Consider the following 21,031-nt stretch of genomic DNA (forward strand, 5'->3'; position numbering starts at 1 on the left):
TGCAATTCCAATCTTAGATACAGTTTATTAGTATTTAAATACTGGGTAACTGCTATAACAAGTAAAAAGAAATGTTTTAAAATTCAAATTCTGCTCAAAGAACACTCACATGATATGTTCAAAGTAAATTACAGAAACCATATATAAGTTTGTGTGTTCATCTGTATACAGTTGGTCAACCTTAATTTTCTTATTCTGATTGCAAATACTTTTTAAAAGCTGAGCAATTTATGGTTGGTTTCTAAAGCAATGTGTTAGAAACATCTGAAATATGGGTGGCTCCAGGACAAGGACAATGAATGGGTGAATTGCAGCCAGGCCTTCTTCCCTCTCCCTCCCCAGAATTGTGTTCCTGACATGGCTTGCCTGTGGCCTTCAGATCTTGCTGGGCTCTCAACTTCCTCCAGGTCTAGCCAGCAACATCCAAAGGGCCATGTTCCCCATCCTTGTCAAAGGGGCTGGAGACATGATTTTGGGACTCCCAGGAAACGGTCAGTTATTCTGCATGAAACTGAGCTCATATAGAACTGTAAAGGTGAATCCATCTGGATAAGCTGCAATTTGATACAATGGCAAATTTGGGAGGATATTCCCAGAATCACAGCACATGCTTTGATTGATTGTTTCAGCTGCCATTGCTCCTTACAAATGATCCTGAGGAACTCTTTGTTACAGATCTGCAGCCTAGCCTCCCGCAACCAAACACTGTCCCATTGGAGTTTGTGTTACAGAAGACTGGTGCAGACACTCCTCACAGAGCTGAAGGCCACCTAGACTGTCTTCATAGCAGGGAAGCAGGACCAACCAACCAACCGACTGTTAGCTGCTCATGGATCAAGCTGTAGATGATCCAGATCACATGTCACAAGCAGGGAAAGCAGGGGACGCACCTTAGAAAACAGGCCTGTGCAATGGACAGCTAAAAGCAGTGCTGGTCACAGGGCCCTATGCAAGATGCTAGAAGCAGAGAATGCTGATTGAAAGCTATAGAACGGTCCCCAATGCATGTCTACTGCATTACTCATAACTGTTGAATGGCTTAAGTTTTGAGGTTCATTACTGTTTCACAAGAATGTGTATCTCTTTAAAAGCCAGAAGTAAATGCCATGACCTAGTTTTGCAGCTGTGGGGCAGTACAGCAGGTGAGGATATGTTTGTGTTTAATTAAGCTGTGTCAGCAATCGGATATAGTATATAAGGAGGTCTGTGTACTTCTCAGTATCCTGGTGGGTGGGTCATGTTTTTGTAACGTTTTGCAGAGTTAATGTAACTTCTGTTATTTTCTTTAATTAAAACAATTCTCTTAATTATGCTCAGAACATGTAGTCTCCTCAGCATGCTTTCCGCAGCGCAGTTACTAAGTTTAAATTTGATAACAATAATACATATTACTCATGTAAAAGGAGCAATGCACCAAGGATTGGGGGGGGGGGCACAATTTAAGGTCACCACAGCCACCTCTGCATGCATGGAGGTTACATTTCCTGGCTACAGTTAAGATAAAAACCATGGTTTGCGGTACATGAGGGATTTGTGATCACTTTGCTCCTCCCCACTGGCACGTGGCGGAAACAGGGCACAGAAATGCCAGAGGTGAAAGGTACAACCTCAGTTGATCCAGGTGTGTTGCCTTTGTCAGTAACGTTCTGGTCCCTTGGAAGGTGAGGAAGCCGGGGTCCTTTGCCCAGAGATTGGCTCCCCGTCCCCCTGGAGGGAGGAAGAGGAGGAGCTTTAGAAGGTGTCTGCTGCTGCTGCCAGAGTGGCCATCACAGCCTCCAAATGCTCCCGGTGGATGTAGGCCACAAGCCCTCCTTGGTTGGCCCAGCGCTCGGCACCCAGAGCGCCCTCCACAGGCTTGTTGTAGGTCAGTTCCGGTAGCGGCTTGCGTTGCCCAGCCTGCCAGGACTTCAAGGCCTCCGAAAGGTCAACCATGCCTCCACCAAGGGCTAGCAGGATGGCGTGGGGGCCGCAGGAGTCCCACTTAAAGGTGCTGCCCTCCGAGAGGACGTAGGCGTCGGCCAGCCCCAGCGCCACACACAGCATCTTGTACCCAGCACCGGAGGCAAAGCACAACTGCTGCCCATAGAGGGGGGCCAGGGCTTCCTGCAGCCCCACTTTCTCATTGCTGCTCAGGACCACACGAGGGGAAGTCCGCAGCTGGGGCCGGCTTAGCGAGCTCAGGCGGGTGCCCCCATAGGAGATGCCCCAGTGATATTTGCTCTGCCACCTGCAAAAAAAGGGATGTGTCGGAGAAGGCTAGCCAGGAAAAGCACCAGAGAGTCACACTATACTAGGACCTGGTGGAGACAGCAACTGGTTGATGATGCTTTTCCCACCCCCAACAAGAACCTTGATGCAAGGAAGACGGATGGGGTGGTCATCAGTGCTGTGTGAGGGGAAAGCCAAAGGACGAGGCTGTAGCACACTGATTGCTAGAATAGAAAAACACAACTGGGATAAGAGGACAACCAAGGAATGTCCTTTGGACCCTGCCTTGAGTTGGGCTAGATGAACTGCAAGTACATTCCAACTCTACAATTCAACGATTCTATTATTAAGGGATGGGACAAATTGCCCTGGAATCAGCTCAGCAGGGTATTTTTTATAGCCAGACGGTGTGAGAGCTGGAGCTTTTGTGAGTGACGAGGCACTACACTCCTTGCATGTAGAATCATAGAGTTGGAAGAGACCACAAGGGCCATCCAGACGGGTCTGCACGGGTGCGGCCAGCATGCATTAAGAACACAGGAAGCAATTTTATACCAAGCCAGACACTTGGTCCATCTAGATTAGGACTGCCCCCACTGATAGGCAGGGGTTCTCCAGAGTTTCAGGCAGGTGATGCTGGGGATGGCATCTGGACCTGCTGCTGCATAAGATGCGCTCTACCACCAAGACACACACCTGGCTTGAGAGGGGTCCATATGCAGACATGGGCTAGATCAGGTGATAATGCCGAACAGGGCTGTCTTTAGCATATGTGACGCCGGGGTGCAAAGATCCACCCAGCGCCCCCAAATTTAGTGCTGCCCACGTCTACACCCAAGATATACTTCTCCGTGGTTGCAGGTGAGGCCACAGCAGCAGCAGCGGTGCCGTGCTCTTCTGATTCACGCTGCCATCGCCCTTCATGAACCGGGCACCCGAGCTCCGCAAAGGCGCGCAGCTTCACACCCAGGCACTTGTAAAAGCTCCCCAGGAGGAGGAGGAGGAAGGAGAAGAAGAGTGACGCAGCAGCCGTACCAACAGCAGGCGAGAGAGGAATGCCTCTCCATGCAGGGCGGGCTCTGGGGTGGAGAAAGTGGCCAGGGTGGAGGAGGAGGAGGCAGCCGGCTTTGAATGTCAGCTTGATCAAAATTATTTATTATTTCATAACAGGTAGTTAAGAGCTTAGGCGGCTTCAGCGGCAGGTGCCTGGCGCCCCCCAGAATTCAGCACCCAGGTGCCCCGCACCCCTTGTACCCCCAGGTAAAGACAGCCCTGATGCCAAGCCTCCCCACTTGAGCCAGTGGAATTGAAAAGCAACAACTTCTCTAGATGAAACATGGATTAAAGCAAAGCTTCACAGTAGCAAGTCTGGGTCAAGCCTATTCCCTCAGCATGCACCAATGGGTACCCAACGGGCACCTGTGCAAGAGTGCCCTGTGGTGGTGCTGTTACCTGCGTGCTGGTAGCTTTTCCTGGAAGAAGGGCTCGTTGATGATGCCTAGGACAGGCTCGCCTGAGTGACGGTTGTAGACGCCTATCAGCACCAGCGCCGAGCGCAGCCCTGAGGGGTGGATGCCATCCACAGGCAGCACATCGCCACGCCCACGGATGTACTGATTGGTGGAATCTGAGGAGAGAGAACCTGTGAGATCGCCAGTTCCAAGCCTGGTGAAGGAAGTTGAGAGTAAGGCTCAAAGAGCTCCTCCTTACAGCAGAATTCCCATTTTCTAAATGGGCAGCAGAAGGGCCCCTTCATGGTGGAAGGTCCGTAGCTCAGTGGTAGAGCACCTGCTCTGCATGCAGAAGGTCCCGGGTGTCGGTTCCCAAGCATCTAAAAGTAGGCCTGGAGAAACCCCATGCTGGAAATCAGGAGAAGCACTGCCGGCCAATGCAGACAACACTGGCTGAGATGGACTAAGGATCTCGCCCAAGTGCTGGGCAGCTTTCTCTGTGTCTGGAGCCCAGACTTTGCAGGCATAAGGTCCCAGGTTCATTCCTTAGCATTTCCAGCTAGGGAAGTAAATGAGGAGGTAGCAGGTGATAGGAAAAACTTTTTTATAGCTTTTTAAAGCTTTTTCCTATCTCTCTCTCTCTCTCTTTTCTTTTCTGTCCTTTTCCACTATGTTTTTATCTTGTTTAGACTAATGTTGGGTTAAAAAGATATTTGATATTAAGTTTTGTATTTTTCTCTATAAACTAACAAAATTGATTGGTTGATTTTTTTTTAAGGAAATCTCTCTGCCCGAGACCCTGGAGAGCCACTTTTAGTCAGAGCAGAGCAGCCATTGCCGACCTGGTGCATCACCCAGGGGCTTCGGAGGAAAACTCCCATCCATTTCAATCAGAACAGCCATGCTGGTTGAGGATGATGGGAGTGGTAGTTCAAAACACCCCCACGTAGATACATTAAAGCAAGCAAGCAAAAATCCCCATGGAGGAAGATCCTCTTGCCCAACTGAGCCCAAACTCTTATTTCCCGACCCCATGGAGTGCTCAATCCAACACCTGCCCTTGACGCATGGCTTACCTATGGGATCGATCCACACAGCCATGCTCTCTGTGGAGATAGTCACAGCTACATCATTCAGCGCTGGGTCTGAAAGCACCACTTCCTGATGAATAGCTGCAGCCAGCAGCTCGGCTGCTGCTTGGTTCCGGTCAAGGACTTTTTCCAAGAGGGCAGCAGTTTCTTGTTGTGTGGCGCAAACCTGCACCACCACCGTCTCCCCTAGAAGTCCAAAAAATAAAGTTTAGTGTGCTGGAGGGCTTTTCCTTGGACTCCTGGCTAAGAAAGAATGCTGCGCTCTCTCTCTTCTAGGACACCACTTGGGAAAGAAATATAGCTCAGTGGAAGAGGATCTGCTTTGCATGCAGAAGGTCACAAGTTCAATCCCTGGCATCTCCGGACAGGACTGGGAAAGTGCCCCCACCCAAAAAACCCAAGAGAGCTGCTAGTCAGCATAGACAATGTTGAGCTAGATCAATCACTAACCTGAGTCAGCTCCCATGGCGTACATTCTGGAACAGCAAGGACACACTGCAAATCTGCCTCTTGAGGGATCTCTCAGGGAGCAGGTTTATTTCACTCCACCCTCAGTGAATGACCTCAGTCCATGCAAGCGCAGGTCCTCTATACCACAGAAACCCCTTAATTAGGCCAAGGTTAGGGAAGCTATGACCCTCCAGGTGTTGTTGCTGGACTACAGCTCCCATTATCGCTGGCCATTGGCTGTATTGGCTGGGCTTGACAGAATCTGGAGTCCTAGAGTATCTGGAGGGCCAGATTGTTAGGCTGTGCCAACCTTAGAATAAGGCCTGCCCATCTGTGAGAGGATGGGGCAGAATAAGCCTGCCCCCCAGATTTGTAGCCCTATCTCTACCTCAAGCTCCTCACTGGTGGGAAAGACCTCCACAACCTCGTGTGACAGGGCTTGACAGAAACTCCCTACGCTCCACGCTTGTCCATGAGCTGAAGTGCACCATAGCAGCATTCAGGCTGGCTCAGTATAGCATTTTTGCAGATTTGCAGTATAGCAGATTTGCATTTAAGGACATGCTCCTGCTGTGAGAGGCTCTTCTGGTGTAGGAAGGAAGAGACTGCGAGACTAGAGTTATATTTATTGGCTTCAAACCATCTATTCTGTTCTTAGAAGCACTGGAAATATGCAGCTCTTAGGAGGCAAAGCCCCCAATTCGAGTGAAAGTCATCTGTCCTTATGTCCCATTGCTATCAATGGCATGTTAGGAACAACCCACTTTGAGTTATTTTAATTTCAGTGGGACATGAAGTGTTATGAGTATTAAAAACAAATAAGTGAATAGCCAAATAGCCATCAGTACAATCAATTAAAGGCAGTATCTAAACAAATTTCAGAGAAACTACAAGGGGTAATGCATAGGGGTTCCTCAGATGACTAGTTGTTGTGAAAAGGGTAGATTTGAAAAATATAAGGCCAATAAGAAAGGTCAAGTGCAGTTCATAAAAGTTTTTTGAGGGCACCAAAAGGGACCTGGAGGTGGAAGAACTGTCTTTAGGAATAGAAAACAGAGTCTAATTTCAATAATAAAGTATCTGAAGAAGTGTGCATGCACATGAAAGCTCATACCAATGACAAACTTAGTTGATCTCTAAGGTGCTACTGGAAGGAAATTTGTAATTTTGTTTCAAGCATAAAGTACATCAGAGTCTGCAGCAACAGAAGATGATGGATCAGCCAATGATTCTAATTAAGATAAAGTTGAGAAAGAGGACCAGAAGTTTGATAGAGCAATTACTAAAAATTTGCCCTCTCCCTGCCACTTAAGGACGCCATCACTCACCAAGGCCATTTTCAAATTTGTTGGACTCCTCACCACGGATATGATCTTGTAATTCTGGAAACTGGTAGTGCCAACAATGGAGAAGGGGAAAGGAAGAAGAGAGAGTGGCTTAGTCACACTATTGAGTCAGTTCTAAGAGAATGTTATTTTGGTCTTTCTGCCCCATCACCCCAAGAAAGAGACAACTGTGCATCAGAGCAAATCAGTGCTTGGAATCAATTAGTTCGGTTTAATGATGTTCATGGAATTAGGACAAATATCTCTAAACTGCATGTGAGAGTAGCTTCCATAATTGTCAGGTGAACTGTTCATTTTAGGACAGAATTCTGAACAATTTCTAATTCATTTTCAAGTTCATTCTCTCATATGTGTTTTTAGCTCTTTAACCCCTTAGGGCTTTTATGTTTTAAGTTCATAATTGGTGTGTGTCTGTGTTGATGGACTGGAGTATTTAAAATAACCCAGACTTTTCTCCTTAATGCACTAGCACTATTTGAATGGCTGGTCCTGCTTTGACATGTCTGCGTTCTGTAATGTTCTTAGTAGGTTGGGCAGCCTTACACACACACACACACACACAGGCTTGTGACTAGATCTAATTCTTCTCTCAATCCCAGGGAAAGAATCCTCTCTACAGGCACTCCCATGTGTCTAATAAACTGAGTTATGGCCCCAAAAATTTCCTCCCCCATTTCAAATTGTTCATCCATGATTAGATGACATAATCTTATTATTATCTTGAGCTCCAAAGAGCTCAAGCAGGCATACTTGGTTCTCTCTCCCCCCATTTTATCCTCACAGTGACTCTGTGAAGTAGGATAGGCTGACATAGGAAAACTGGTGCAAGGTCACCCAGGGAGCTTCATGGATTTGAGCCCTGGTCTCCTAGTCTAACACTCTATACCACACAACTCTTGGGCAAGCCACTGTTCTCTTGATCTAATTTGTGGATAGTAATAATGGCCTACCTTCGTAAGGTAGCCTTACAGAGTAATTTTGAGGATTACTGGGTAAATTATGCAAACACCATGCAATATATGACAAACACTTTATAGATGTGAGCTGTTATTATTCCAACAGGTGAAGAATGAAGGCACCTGGATGTTCCCACTATCACAACCATTGGGAGCAGTGTGGCTTAGCGACTGCGCATCTCCTTTACATGCAGAAGGTCCCAGGTTCAATCTCTGGCTTTTCCTGGCAGGGCTGGGACAGGAGCCTGTCTGAAGCTCATGAGAACCAAGGCCAGCCAGTGTGGGTAATGCAGAGTTAGATGGTGCGATGGTCTTCTGATAGTCTTATGGCTCCAGCTCAATCCCAGGTCCTGCTGGGTTGCAATTTAGGAGAAGTGCAGCAGCCACTATGAGCTTTTCCCCTTCTCCATTTCCCCTAGCTCTGGCCTGCGATTGCTATATAAGCCCTTCTTTATGTATCCTACAGTGATGGGGCCCCTTCCCCACAGCAGATACCTTTTGCCCCACATCATGCTTGATAACCTCTTGGATCAGCACGTCGGCCAACGTCTTGAAGTCCTGCAAGAACTTCTTGTTCTTGTCTGCTCCTCTCTTCTCCTCAATGAGCAAGCTGAAGAGCGCCTCCTCTTGACGGCAAAGCTGGGCAATGCAGGCTGCTTTCTCCGATGCCGCAAGCAGACTCTTCAGAAGAGCCACCATGGTCTGGGGCAGGGGAAGGAAGAAGGCAAAAGCAACCGTGATTGCAAATTCAAGAGTCACGTTCCTTCATCCTAAACCCCATCCTCTCGGATTTGCTACAGTGCATGGAGAAGCCCAGAGGGAAAGGTGCAGTGATGCAGGAGACAAGATTCCTAGGTTACTGTTCCATCGCTTGGGGTGTAGTGGAAGCCAGCATAGTACTGTGCTTAGAGTATTGGACCATGGAGGTCCAGGTTCAAATCCTCAGTCAGGCACCAAGCTGCCCACACCTAATAATGAGATGGCAAGATTGTTGTGAAGGATAAGGAGGGATGGGGAGAAGAACCTTGTATGTAGCCCTGAGTTCCTTGAAGGAAGGAAAGGGTTAAAATATGAACAAGTACAGCTGCAATCCTATACTCCTGGGAAGTAAGCCCTATGGAACAAGGGTGACTTTGTTCCAAGTAAAAAGGCATAGGATTGCAAAGTCACCTATGTGCAGACCAGTACGGAGCCTTTTTTGGGGGGTGGGATTCTGTGTTGCTGTTTAATTGCTCCAGTGTCACTCAGTTAGCTAGCCACCCTGAAGAGAATAAACCCAGAAAGATACAGTGCTACCTATTGAAAGTGGAGGGGCAGAGAGAAAGATTAACAGTGCGACCCTATGCATGTTTACTCATCTCCTGAGAAAGTATGCACTGATGCACTCCACAGCACTAAAGGAAGGAACATGTACTTCCTACCAAGGAGAATCTCACCTAAGAGATCTACAGCAAACTTTTTTAGAACTAAAATAACCACCTGATGAAGTTAAACAACAGATCAACAGAGCCAGACTGATACCCAGAGAGAACCTGCTGCAAGACAGACCCAAAAAAGAAAATAACAGAACACCACTAGTTATCACACACAGCTCCCAAGTTAAAACAGTACAACGCATCATCAGAGATCTACAGCCTCTCCTGGACAATGACAGCTCCCTTTCTCAAGCTCTGGGAGGAAGACCTTTCATTGCCTACAGACAGCCACCCAATCTTAAACAACTCCTCACCCACAATAATACAACCACCAGACTTAACATGGACACTGGTACCAGAGCCTGCAATAAACCCAGATGCCAACTTTGCTGCCACATACACCCGGACAACACCATTACTGGCCCCAACAACATCCAACATACCATCTCAGGACTATTTAATTGCTCATCTTCTAACATTGTGTATGCCATCAAATGCCAACAGTACCCTTCAGCTCTCTATATTGGACAAACAGGCCAAACCCTACGCCAAAGGATAAATGGACATAAATCTGACATCAGGAATCACAAGACAGAGAAACCAGTAGGAGAACACTTCAATCTCCCAGGACATTCTATACAAGATCTCAAAGCAGCTGTTTTATTACAGAAAAATTTCAGAAACAGACTGGAAAGAGAAGCTGCTAAATTGCAACTCATTACCAAGCTTAAGACCATGGAGACACCTGGTATGAACAGAGACATAGGATTCTTATCTCATTATACATGATCAAGCTTTCTTTAGCACCTCAGTCCTTGCTCCCCCCCCCAAGACCAATTGCAGTCATTAACAGTCGTTAACAGTCATCAACAGGTTTACCACTCCTATCAGCCCATCACCCATTCCCATCACCCCCCACCCTCTGAATATACATAAGGGTCTGGTTACTTCTGTTTCAGTGTATCTGAAGAAGTGTGCATGCACACAAAAGCTCATACCAAAATAAAAACTTAGTTGGTCTTTAAGGTGCTACTGAAGGAATTTTTTAATTTTGTTTCGACTCAGACCAACACGGCTACCTACCTGTAACTACCAAGGAGAGTTAGAGATGTATACAGCAGGAAGACATAGTGTTCATTCCCACCTCTGAGAACAGTGCTGGAGTGAATGACCAACAAAAGCTCTGGGATTTTGCCCAGGCTTCTATCATCTGATAAGAATAATGGATGGAAGCATAGCACTTTGCATTTTTATGAGCTCTTAAAATTCATTTCACTGGTGTTTCTTGCAATTAGCACCTCTATGCTACAGATGCCTTTTGCCAACAGCATCCAGTATCCTGACACACCTCTCTTGCTATGAAAAGCTCTCAGTTGCAACCCCAACATAAAAAGATAAAACGCCAAATATTAGGTAGTTAGGGGAAGGACACTAGGGACATTCCAGAGTAAACCCTTGGCAATATTCTTCTTGGTCCACAGCCACAGGCGACAGACACACACACAGGAGGAGGAAAAGGAGGTTAAAAGGGAGGGGGAAATGGAGCAGGGAACAGTGGATTTGAATGTCCTTTCCTATTAATTGCTAGAATCCCTCTTTATGCTTATGCATACTGTATTCAATAAAGGGGCAAGAACCTCTCTCCTAGCACAATAGTGAGAAACCTCTGGCCCTCCAGAGGTTGTCAAGCTACAATCCCCATCAGCCCTTGCAAGAATAGTCAATGACAAGGGGTGATGGGAACTGTAGTTCAGCAACATTTTGCGGACCAAAGGTTCCCCATCTCCACTTTAGAACTTTTTAAGCAGCTTTGACTACATATTTCATAGCCCATGTAAACCATGGCTCTGTGTCCTAAATTTCGACCTTCCTATTCAGCACCATCCCACTCCGATTATTATTACTGGGATCCACACACCCGCGGGACCCCAAATAAGCCCCCCCCCGACCCCAATACACCCCGGCGTCGGCCGGCGTGCCACGTCACGGAAATTAACGCCTTCGCTGCCGGATGAGAAGCCGCTCGACGTTCCGCCTGCTGCCGCGCCCCGCGCCAGTTTCCGTTCCCCGGCCGGCCGGGCAGGGCAGGGCAGGGCAAGACACCCGCAGACCTGGAGGAACCGGGGCAGCCCCGCCCTTCGATCCGCCGGCGCTGGGCCAAATCGAGGGGGAAGCCCCGCGGCGCATCTTCCCCGCTCCCGCGGCGCCCGTTTCTCACCTGTCTCCCGGCCAGGGCTCCGCGCAGCTCTAGCGCCTAAGTTCTCCAGGAGAGGAACTGCCGCCGGCTGGATCGCAGCTCGCACTTCATTGAGTCCACGCCTGCCGGGCCAGGAGGCGGATGCCCAACTCTGCCCCGACGGACCTGAAACATGTGATTCTGTGTTCGGCCCCTCGCAGGGGCGGGGAAACATCAGGCGACGCAGCGCTCCGCTCAGGATCTCCCCGAAGGCACCCTTCCTTCACCCTGACACCGAAAAGGGGGCTGTTGTGGTTTGCGTGGCTGATGGGGAAGAGCGAGGCAAGGCAAGAGCAGTAAATCATACCGAGACACGGTGCAATCAACGGGGATCAAGGCTCAAGGGAGTCTTTGATAATTGAATTCATTCATTCAGCATACCGTTTGCAAATTACTGGCACGTAGCACATTCGTCTAGAGAAGAAAGCCCCACTGTGTGAAATAGAATACAACCCCTGGGTTGTATGCAAAGAGCTGCAGGCAGCATTGACTATAGTACAATCCTATCACACTGAATTCAGTGGGACTTTGTCGCAGGTAAGCATTAATTTCTAACAGAAGTAGTGCCAAGGCTCATGCCTGCCTAGAAGTCACTGCATGCCAAGCAAAAGTTCTTGGTATATTATTCCTAAAATTTCCAGGTGCTGTAGAAAAAGTGACAGTGCAACCCTACACATGGGTTACCCAGAATTAAGTCCCACCCAGTAGCGTTTACTTCCTACTCCCAGTGATTATGTTTATGATTTTTTCCTAAAAACAACATCAGCTTTGGTCTGCACTTTAGCTAGAATATCCTAATCCCAGGTTGTAGTTTTATTTACTGCTGTAGAAAAAAGTATTCTGTAGGCACACAGACAAAGTGGTGAGTTGTTTCCTAGTTCCTTTAAAAAAATTATTAAAGATTTTCTTGGTTTACAAAAGTACATGCCTTGTCTCTTTTTCCAGGTTGTACATACAGTCTTTCTTACAAATCAGTTACATTTGTTGTGAGACATTAGTGTTGAGTACAGTATAAGGTTGGGGAAGAAGGGGGGGGAGAGGAGGGGTAGGGTGTTGAGGCTTATATTCTTTTGTATAGTGTACATGTGGGGTTTTGTGTCAGTGTCAACTGGGTAAGTTCTCTTTCTATTTGTATACATTTCCTTGGTGGTGAGAGGTATTAGTGGGGTTTGTTTGCAGTGGGGTTTGTTTGCATGGGGGGGGGGAGGGCTTGTTGGGTCAGGTAAGCCAGATTGATTCATATGCTGTCTTCTTGTTGGGCTGTGTATGTGATATCCTAGTTCCTTATCTGGCAGTTCACAGATCCTTTATCAGTTTAGAGCTGCCAATACAGTCTGAATGAAGAATTAAGGTTTATTTATTAATTAAGGAGCTCAAGGTAGCATATGTGGTTCTCTAATTTTTTTCTGAAAGATAGTGAACCATGCCTGCTCAGAAGTAAGCACTATTGAATTAAACTGAGTTTAAAAGGTAAAGGGACCCCTGACCATTAGGTCCAGTTGTGACCGACTCTGGGATTGCAGTGCTCATCTCGTGTTATTGGCTGAGGGAGCTGGCGTACAGCTTCCAGGTCATGTGGCCAGCATGACAAAGCCGCTTCTGGTGAACCAGAGCAGCACACGGAAACGCCATTTACCTTCCTGCTGTAGCGGTACCTATTTACTGTATCTACTTGCATTTTGACGTGCTTTCGAACTCCTAGGTTGGCAGAAGCTGGGACCGAGCATCGGCAAGCCCTAGGCTCTGTGGTTTAACCCACAGCGCCACCCGCGTCCCAGTTTACTCCCAGGTAAATTAGATTATGATTGCAGCCCTTGAGTGGATGTTTTCATAAAGACTGGATGCTGTGCAACTGTAAGGCAGCCTTCTCTAAAAGTGGTGCTCTCCAGCTGTTTTGGGCTACAAGGACAAAATTAGGGGATACAATTGGGCTAGAACATGGAATGTCCAAGTGCTCATCGGTCCCAGGGAGCTGGTAGTCCAACAACATCTGGATGGCCACAGCTGCCTCCTGATCCCTTGGGTGGTTGCCACAGTGAAAGTCACAACTCATATCTTAGGAAATTGAGGTAATTTTAATCCGTTTTAGATTAATTTAATGGTTTTAATTAGATTAAAATCAGGAAGTGGGGGCTTCCTGGTTACTTTTGGCACCATTCCCCTCTGGAGGCAGCTGCCCACAGGAAATAGTGGAAACATCAAGGGAGAATTTAGAAGCCAGGAGTTTATTCTCTTTCTAACTTGGGTCTTATTTTGTGTGGTAAGGATAAATGTTGTTGTTGATTAATTATTACCTTCAAAGAAGCCGGAAGCTTGTGTGGCACAGCAATTAAAGAACCGCTAGCATTGCAGGGGGTTGGACTAGCTCACCGTGAGGATCCCTTCCAACGCTACGATTCTATATTCGTAGACTTCTGAGCCTCGAGTAAGATTTGTGCACAGGTTTGTTAGGTGGAGCCATAGAAGTAGGAGGTAGGAGGCGGGCGGGCGCGGAAACCGCCTTATTTTTACGTCCGGACGTGGAGCAGCGCCCTTTTCTTTTTTTATCCTTCCGCTTCCGTTCACGTGACGCCGCGTTCTGGCGGAAGTGAGGGCAGTGATGCGTCAAGGCGGACGTCCAGGTTTATGCTTGGGCGGCAACTGTAGCGGGAGCTGCCAGCCCTTCTCCGGGGGCAGCGGCGGGGATAATGGAGGCGGTAAGTGGCAGCGGGGCTCGGATGTTTCCGTCTCGTGCTCCCTCCCTCCTTCCGCTCGGCTAGTAGGAGGGAGGGAGGTTTCCTGCTGCTGCTCCCTTTCCCCACCCTTAATAGAGAGCTCTGGGGGCCGCCCGGCATGGACTTCATTAGGTGGATGGGGGTCTTTTAAGCGAGTGGGTGAGGCTACAGAATCATGGCTGAGTTGGAAGGGACTCCGAGGGTCGTCTAGTAGTGCAACCCCTTTTGCCCAACGAGGAACTCGAACCCAGGACCCTGAGATTAATAGTCTCGCGCTCTTCCGACTGAGCTATCACATCAGGGCTAGATTGTGTGTGTTGTGTCAATATGTGTAGCTATATGTCTCCGTCTACTTTGTTTCATAAAATTTATGCGCTGCTTGATTGTAAAAAACCAGACCAAGCCTCAAAGCACTTAACAAAAAGATAAAACAGTGAAATCGAGAAAGGTTCGTGACCCTCCTAAAACATGCAGAAGTTAAGAGACTAGAACAGATTAGAATCACTTCAACTTCCTAAGCATCTGGGTAGGCTTGTCTAAACAGCAGAAGTTTCAGCAGGTGCTGGATCTTTCCAGGGCACAGTGGAGGCGCCTGCTTGAGCTCTCAATAGCCTGGGAGTTCCATAGCTGCCATATTACAAAATGGTTGAGTTCTTACAAGTGCAGAATGGGTATTACGTGGCATCTGTAGTAGTACCATATAGGCTGATCAAAATGGTCGAGTGAGCACATGTATATATTATATACTGCATGTGTATATGTGTGTGTGTATAGATATATAGGGACACAGGTGGCGCTGTGGGTTTAACCACAGAAACTAGGGCTTGCCGATCAGAAGGTTGACGGTTCAAATCCCTGTGACGAGGTGAGCTCCCGTTGCTCGGTCCCAGCTTCTGTATGTGGCAGCAAAGTTGGCATCTGGGTTTATTGCAGGCTCTGGTACCAGTGTCCATGTTAAGTCTGGTGGTTGTATTATTGTGGGTGAGGAGTTGTTTAAGATTGGGTGGCTGTCTGTAGGCAATGAAAGGTCTTCCTCCCAGAGCTTGAGAAAGGGAGCTGTCATTGTCCAGGAGAGGCTGTAGATCTCTGATGATGCGTTGTACTGTTTTAACTTGTTCCTGGTTGTCAATGCAAATGTTACTGCAGCCTGATTGTAACTATTCATGCTTAAGACAGAGCTATAGGGGTGTAAAAGAATGTCTGGGGTGTTGGCGGGGGCACATAAAAATGCTAGCAGCTATTTCTGTGACTGATTTGAAAAGCTTTAAGATGCAGTTATCTCCTCAAGTACATTTGCTGATCTGGATCACTGCTGCCTATCTTCTCTTTAAGGATACCTTGGACCACAATGAAAAAAAAACCCACTTATTTTAACTGGGTATAGGATTGCAAGTTAACTTAGCCACCTCCTTCCCTCTTTGGGAATGAAAAGGAGGCGGAACCAGTGCTGCTAACCATCCACTGTGACTATCTCAGCAAAGAAGCCATTTGCCTTGGCAGTAACTGCTGTCAGTAAAAGTAACTTCTTTGCAAAGACAGCCTTAACCTCTGAGAACTGTGTGCACTGATGGGATGCACAGCAGCAGTGTCTTCTGATTCCTCCTGGAGGGAACGTGGAGCAGGCAAAGATCACAGTCCTTTGCACAGTTAGATTAACTCCATTAGATTTACTTCTGAGTAACCATGAGTATAGGGTGCGATGTGGCCTAGCATGTTGTGGCGTTGTGAAATATCTGCACTGTCTCTGTGCTTATCCTCCTTTCAAGATACAGTAATGTGTGTTCTATTCATGGCGATGCTTCAATGCAACAAGCATAATGCAATATGCTATTAACATTCTTTTATAAAAATAGTTATGAGGCATTATTATCCCAGAAGCATCTTTTAAATCCACCTCAATTTTTCTTTTTAATATTTCTTTTCATTAAATCAAAAACATGGAATTCTATATCACGTAAGAACTAAGGAAATGGAGAGAGAAAATACAACATACCATAGTTAAAAGAAAAAATTAAACATAAAAAGGAGAGTGGCTCAAGTTTGAGTTGCTGCATTCAGAATCCTGGGAAGAAGAATACTTATTAGTATTGGAGTATAATAACATGCCCCTTTTTGTTTTGTTTTGTAAGTATCGGTCTGTTCTCCTTGGAGGTCTTGTGATATTCTCACTTTGAAGAGTTACTAATAATTCTAAGTCGTGGTGTATTTCACTGGAGGCATTTGATCTAACCTAATAATTTGCCAAAGCTTTGTGCCCCTGGAATGAATTTGAAATGTTGCCTCTGCCCTGCCAGCTTGCTTATTTTTTTTAAAAAAAAACCCTGGCTGCTGGGTGCCTCTTTCCTGTGTTGTGGAGGCTGTGGGAGAAACAATGGCATGGCAGAATTATTGGTGTGCTCAGGCGTGGTCAGGAATAGGAAGCCATAAAGCCTGCTCAGCTTGTTTTCTGGTGAGTATTAGATACCAACGGGTGAAATCATGGCCAGAAGCCTTACTGTAACAGCAAATCTTCAAGTTCTCTGAAAAAGGAGGAGGGCAATTTCTCCAGCTGCCTTTAAATCCAATTATCTATGCTCATGAGAGCCTGTCTCCTCTCTGTTTCTGTTGCTGTTTGCTACATGTGAGCCGAGGCCTGTTGCCACTGAGCCCGTGACCTTCCCTAGTCTAATCCTAATTCTTATTTATATCCCCCAATGGTGCCTCCTGCATGACGCACAAACTGGTGTGGGACTACAGCAGGAGTGACAGCCCACCAGTCCTGGACACTGGCAAGCAGAGAGAGCTGGCACACATACATGGGTGATGGGGGTTCAATAGGTTTGCAGGCTACATATGTGGGGAAGGGCTGGGCTGCAGTGAAACAGGCTTCTTTTAAATGCAGATATTTATCTGTATTGCTCACACTATGTGAGATTGCCTGCCGGAGTGTGTGTTGAAGCTAAATGTTGGGTTTATGTACAGATGGACTGTAGTTAAAGAATCCCTGCACATATGGAGGCTTCTGTAGTGGGAATTGTCTTTTTAAATGAGATACAAAACAAAAAAAGTAATACCGGTAATTCTTTTTAAAATTATAAAGGTGATTGCAATTCACATTCAAGGATTTATAGTTACAAGGCGCATGAACTTGGTGGTGGTGGTAATAATAATAATAATAATAATAATAATAATAATAATAAATTGTGCCCTGCCCATTTGACTGGGTTGCCCCAGCCACTCTTATCAGCTTACAACAAAATATAAAAACACAGTGTGAAACATTCAAATATGAAAAACTTCACTAACAGTAAAGGGCTGCTTTCACATATCTATGAAAAATGATATAGTTGTCCAGCTCTTTGACCTCTGCTGGGAGGGCATTCTTCAGGGTAGCCCCTCTGCCTGGTTCCCTGTGGCTTCAGGTCTCGCAGTGAGGAAACCCCCCCCCCCGAGGCCCACGGAGCAAGGCCCACCTCAGGGTCTGGGCTGGACAATGGGAGTGAAGAGGCTCCTTCAGGCCTACAGGGCGAAGGCTTTAAAGGTCAGCACCAGCAATTTGAATTCATAGAATCGTGAGAGTTGAAAGAGACCCAAGGGTCATGTCCAACCATGATTACTATATCTCTCATTTTTGAATGTTTGGTAATCTGCTCTAGTAAGGCATTATAAGTATTCAGTCTGGCTTGGTGGTCTATAGCAGACACCCACAGTTATGTAACTGTTGTTTCTTTCTCCTACAATTTTTACTCATATACTCTCAATCTGCTTTTCATGCTCCACATCATGGATTTCTTCACAAGTCTACACAATGTGACGCAATGTGGCGCTTCTGTGCATGCGCGCAGGTCACGGATGCGCTGAACCCAGAAGTAACCCGTTCTAGGACTTCCGGGTTCGGTGCGTCCGTAACCTGAAAAGACACAACATGAAGTGGTCATATCCTGAGGTATGACTGTATATCCCTCAATTCCTACATTTCATTCTCATCCCACCAGGTTTCAGTAATGTCTACCAGGACATATTTGCCATCCTGTATTAAAAGCTCAATTTGTTTCCCATACTGTGTGCATTTGTGTAGAGACAGACAACTGAAACCATAAGCCGTTCCTCCAGCTGCTTCCTTCCTGTAGTATCTTGCCCTTTAGCCGGTTTCTGGAGCAGCTTCAATTATGCAAAATCAAAAGAGAAACTTACCCTGTGGAAACCTTCTCTTTCTTAAAAATATTTTTCCCCACATCCTTACATGAGAGGCTATGCACAGATGATTTATTGAATTTATATTCTGCCCTATACAGTGGTATCTCTACTTACGAATTTAATGCATTCCGAACGCACATTCGTAAGTCAAAAAAAATTGTAAGTCGCATCCCATAGGAATGCATTGGAAGAAAAAAATTCGTAAGTCGAAACAACCTTATCTAAGAATTCGTAAGTAGAAAAAATCCTATCTAAACCGCATCCAAGATGGCAGATGGAGCTCCATTCGTAAGTAGAAACATTTGTAAGTAGAGTTATTCGTAAGTAGAGGTGCCACTGTACCTGGAGGTTTCTTGATTCACGTTTAATCTGGTGCCAGAGGCCATGTAGAATTGTTCTGGAGTGCCCACGTCTGTACTGAAGGCTACAAACTTCCTGCAGAATGTATGTTAAGAAAACTGTGTCATGACGCTGGAATACTGCCGTGTAAGTTACGCTTCTTGAGAACTTTTGTGTGTGTGTGTGTGTGTGTGTGTCTCCAACAATCTGGATTTTGTTTGATTTACTTACAGTCCTTGAGACTGAGAACATGGAAAAATTTTGCACACCACATTTCTGAAATAATTTTGTTCAGCACAAATTCATCTCAGAACACCTTCTTGTCACCTGCAGCAAGATGTTTGCTAGTTTTGGTTTCAACCAGTGCAATCTGCTTGGGAAGCCTGCTTTTTGGGTTATCTTTGGCTTACATTTTCTCCTGTAAACACCGTTTTGTGTGTGTGTGTGTGAGGTAGACAAACGTCTTTCTGTAGGCAGACTCCTGGTTAGACTGCAGTAAGAATCTTGGCCCAGAGTTCAGTTTAAATTGTACTGTACAGGTTTTGTTGCTCAGGTGAGGCTTGGCCACACTTCCCTTTGCTGTGGAGGCCTTTCCTATTTTAACATGGCCAGGCTCTCCGGGCAGGTTTTGAATGGTGGCGGCTTCCTTCCCAGCTTGGAAGTGGACAGCTGGGGTTTGTCATGCCCTGGAAACTCTGCTGACCATTGTGGGAGCGCAATGAAGTTTTCGTGGGAGAGGGGACAGGAGTCACCGAGGGCACAGTTTCACCCTCCCAGCTGCCGGGAAGGAGCCTGCAGAAGTGCTATTGTCAGCATTTCCCCGTGCTGTGCTCACATTCCCTGGCTTTAAGGAGGTGGGTCTCCTGAGCTGGAGGTCTTAGTTGCATCCTGGACATGAAAAATGAGTGTGTCCTCCCCCTTCACGCACAGAAGCAATCTCTGAGGCATGTCTTCCTGCTGTGCCACCATGTGCTTTGTGCACCTGTGTTTGTGCATGGGTTGTATCTGTGTGTACATAGGTTTTCTTCCTTGCACCATCCTAACCATCCTGTGAAGGAACTAGGCTGAGTAATAGCGACAAGGTGAGCTTCGATGAACCCGTTCAAATCCTGATAGCCTGGATGTCCAAGACCCTTGTTTCTTTCCTTTCTGAACTGTTCATACGATAGTTGCAGTCAAGCATCTCTCTTGCATATGTCTGTCTTTGTGTGTACGAGTCAGTCAATCTTCCCTTAGCTCAGATTTGGGGAAGCTGTGACTTTCAAGGTGGCATTCAGCTACACCTCCCATAATCCCAGACCATTGTCTGTGCTGGCAGCTGCAGGATGCTGGAGGAGTTGTAGCTAATCACCCCATATCTCCTATTTCTCTGTGTTTTATTCTTTGCAGGCCACTGTTCCTGAGAGTGGACTGGAGAAAAGCCTGCCCTCGTCAGAAGGTGAGTGTCACACCTCGGGAGGATGCTCTGGGTTGCTGAGCAGAGGATGGTCTATGTGTGTGATGACATTATGAAGATATGGCGCTTGTAATGTGCCTTTGGAGAGCACTCTTCACCTTTCAGTCAGCAAGACCCTTCTGGATGACAGGATACTCACAGGCCCTATTGCAGTGCTCCCCAACCTTTTTATCGCCGCGGACCAGTCAACGTTTGATAATTTTACTGCGGCCCGCTGAGGGGGGGCCGTTGATTTTTTCGTTGATTATTTATATTTTATTTAGATTGTTTTGATTTAATAATTTTAATTTAATTGTATTTAATGTTCCTTGGGTGGCCCGGTACCAATTGATCCATGGACCGGTACCGGTCCGTGGCCCGGGGGTTGAGGACCACTGCCCTATTGGATCGCTAAAGTTTTCCTAAGGGATTCTGACTCACTTTGAGCATGGGTTCACCAATATTTGCTTGGCTTACAAACCAGCCTCCATTTTTCCTTGCCATCACCTCCCCATCCACAAGTCTTCTGGCATCCTTAAAAGGTTTTGGGGGGAAAGTTGGGGATTTCCCTCATTCATGTTTAGGTGAGGTGGGGGAAGAAAATAAGAAACAGCGGGAGACTTTACTCCCAAGTCTTAGGTGCTCCTTTGTGCCTTCAGGGATAGCTCAGTTGGTACTAGAGCATGAGACTCTTAATCTCAGGGTTGGGAGTTAGGCAAAAGATTCCTGCATTGCAGGGGGTTCGACTTGATTACCTTGTGTGCCTTCCAACTCTATGATTGCAAGGCCTGGAGATGTGGAGTTGTATCTCACTTGCACAGAGGCTTGACTACGAAAAGGAATGAAGGGAAAGACTCACTGCAAATTTTTCTTTCTCAAACCACCGTGCACATGAGTCCCAGGCCCAGTGAAAGGGTGGATAAGGCTGTTGGGCATTCCTTTGGCTTGGGATCACTTGTCCCTGGTAAGATAGTGATTTGTGGACACTTGGCCATGGCCATAGGCTGACTCAGTCTCATGTGTTTTTGCACTTACTGAAGTTTGACATTTTTAATATATGCCTTCCTACACCCCTCAAGCTTACTCCTCAATCCCCAGAGTGGGTCACTCCAGGCAGGGGGAACCTGTGGCCCTGGGACTCCAGCTCTCATCAGCCTTTGCTAGCATGGCTAATGGTCAGAAATGATGGGAGCTGTGGACCAGCCATTGAGCCT

At 46.7% G+C, this 21,031-nt stretch overlaps 2 protein-coding genes across 5 annotated transcripts in view; one reads left to right on the forward strand and one right to left on the reverse strand.

The window, feature by feature from the left end:
* INPP1 (inositol polyphosphate-1-phosphatase) lies at positions 1–13,579 on the reverse strand. 2 transcript variants are annotated; one of them, XM_088662868.1, is made up of 6 exons: positions 13,448–13,579; positions 7,998–8,204; positions 6,529–6,589; positions 4,736–4,936; positions 3,661–3,835; positions 1–2,227 (listed from the first exon to the last, which is right to left on the reverse strand). In XM_088662868.1, exons 2-6 carry the CDS (start codon positions 8,199–8,201, stop codon positions 1,732–1,734), a joined length of 1,137 nt encoding a protein of 378 aa, XP_088518994.1. In that variant the 5' UTR covers positions 8,202–8,204; positions 13,448–13,579; the 3' UTR covers positions 1–1,731. The 2 variants fall into 2 exon arrangements, with proteins under 2 accessions (XP_088518994.1, XP_088518993.1); XM_088662867.1 differs by lacking the exon at positions 13,448–13,579 and adding an exon at positions 11,136–11,275.
* PRKAG1 (protein kinase AMP-activated non-catalytic subunit gamma 1) overlaps positions 11,414–21,031 on the forward strand; it is a 25,799-nt gene continuing 16,181 nt past the window's right edge. The window contains exons 1-2 of one of the 3 annotated variants that reach the window (XM_060272149.2): positions 11,414–11,690; positions 19,772–19,820. Coding sequence is in view for 1 of the 3 variants with exons in the window: in XM_035102846.3 (XP_034958737.1) it covers positions 13,841–13,849; positions 19,772–19,820 (58 nt within the window). In the remaining 2 variants the exon portion in view is untranslated. Of the gene's footprint in view, positions 11,691–13,733; positions 13,850–16,239; positions 16,317–19,771; positions 19,821–21,031 lie in introns of those variants that run through there. The other 2 variants (XM_035102846.3, XM_088662869.1) reach the window with 2 other exon arrangements.

This window comes from Zootoca vivipara, chromosome 2 (genome assembly GCF_965207765.1).
Source record: "Zootoca vivipara chromosome 2, rZooViv2.hap1.1, whole genome shotgun sequence".
NCBI classification, from domain to species: Eukaryota; Metazoa; Chordata; class Lepidosauria; order Squamata; family Lacertidae; genus Zootoca; species Zootoca vivipara.

Coding starts and splice junctions, on each gene's coding strand:
- INPP1 (XM_088662868.1), bottom strand. CDS start 8,201: ATGGTGGCTCTTCTGAAGAGTCTGCTTGCGGCATCGGAGAAAGCAGCC. Junction 6,590..7,997: donor AGCATGATGTGGGGCAAAAG/GTATCTGCTGTG, acceptor TGGCACTACCAG/TTTCCAGAATTACAAGATCA. Junction 4,937..6,528: donor CAAATTTGAAAATGGCCTTG/GTGAGTGATGGC, acceptor TTGGACTTCTAG/GGGAGACGGTGGTGGTGCAG.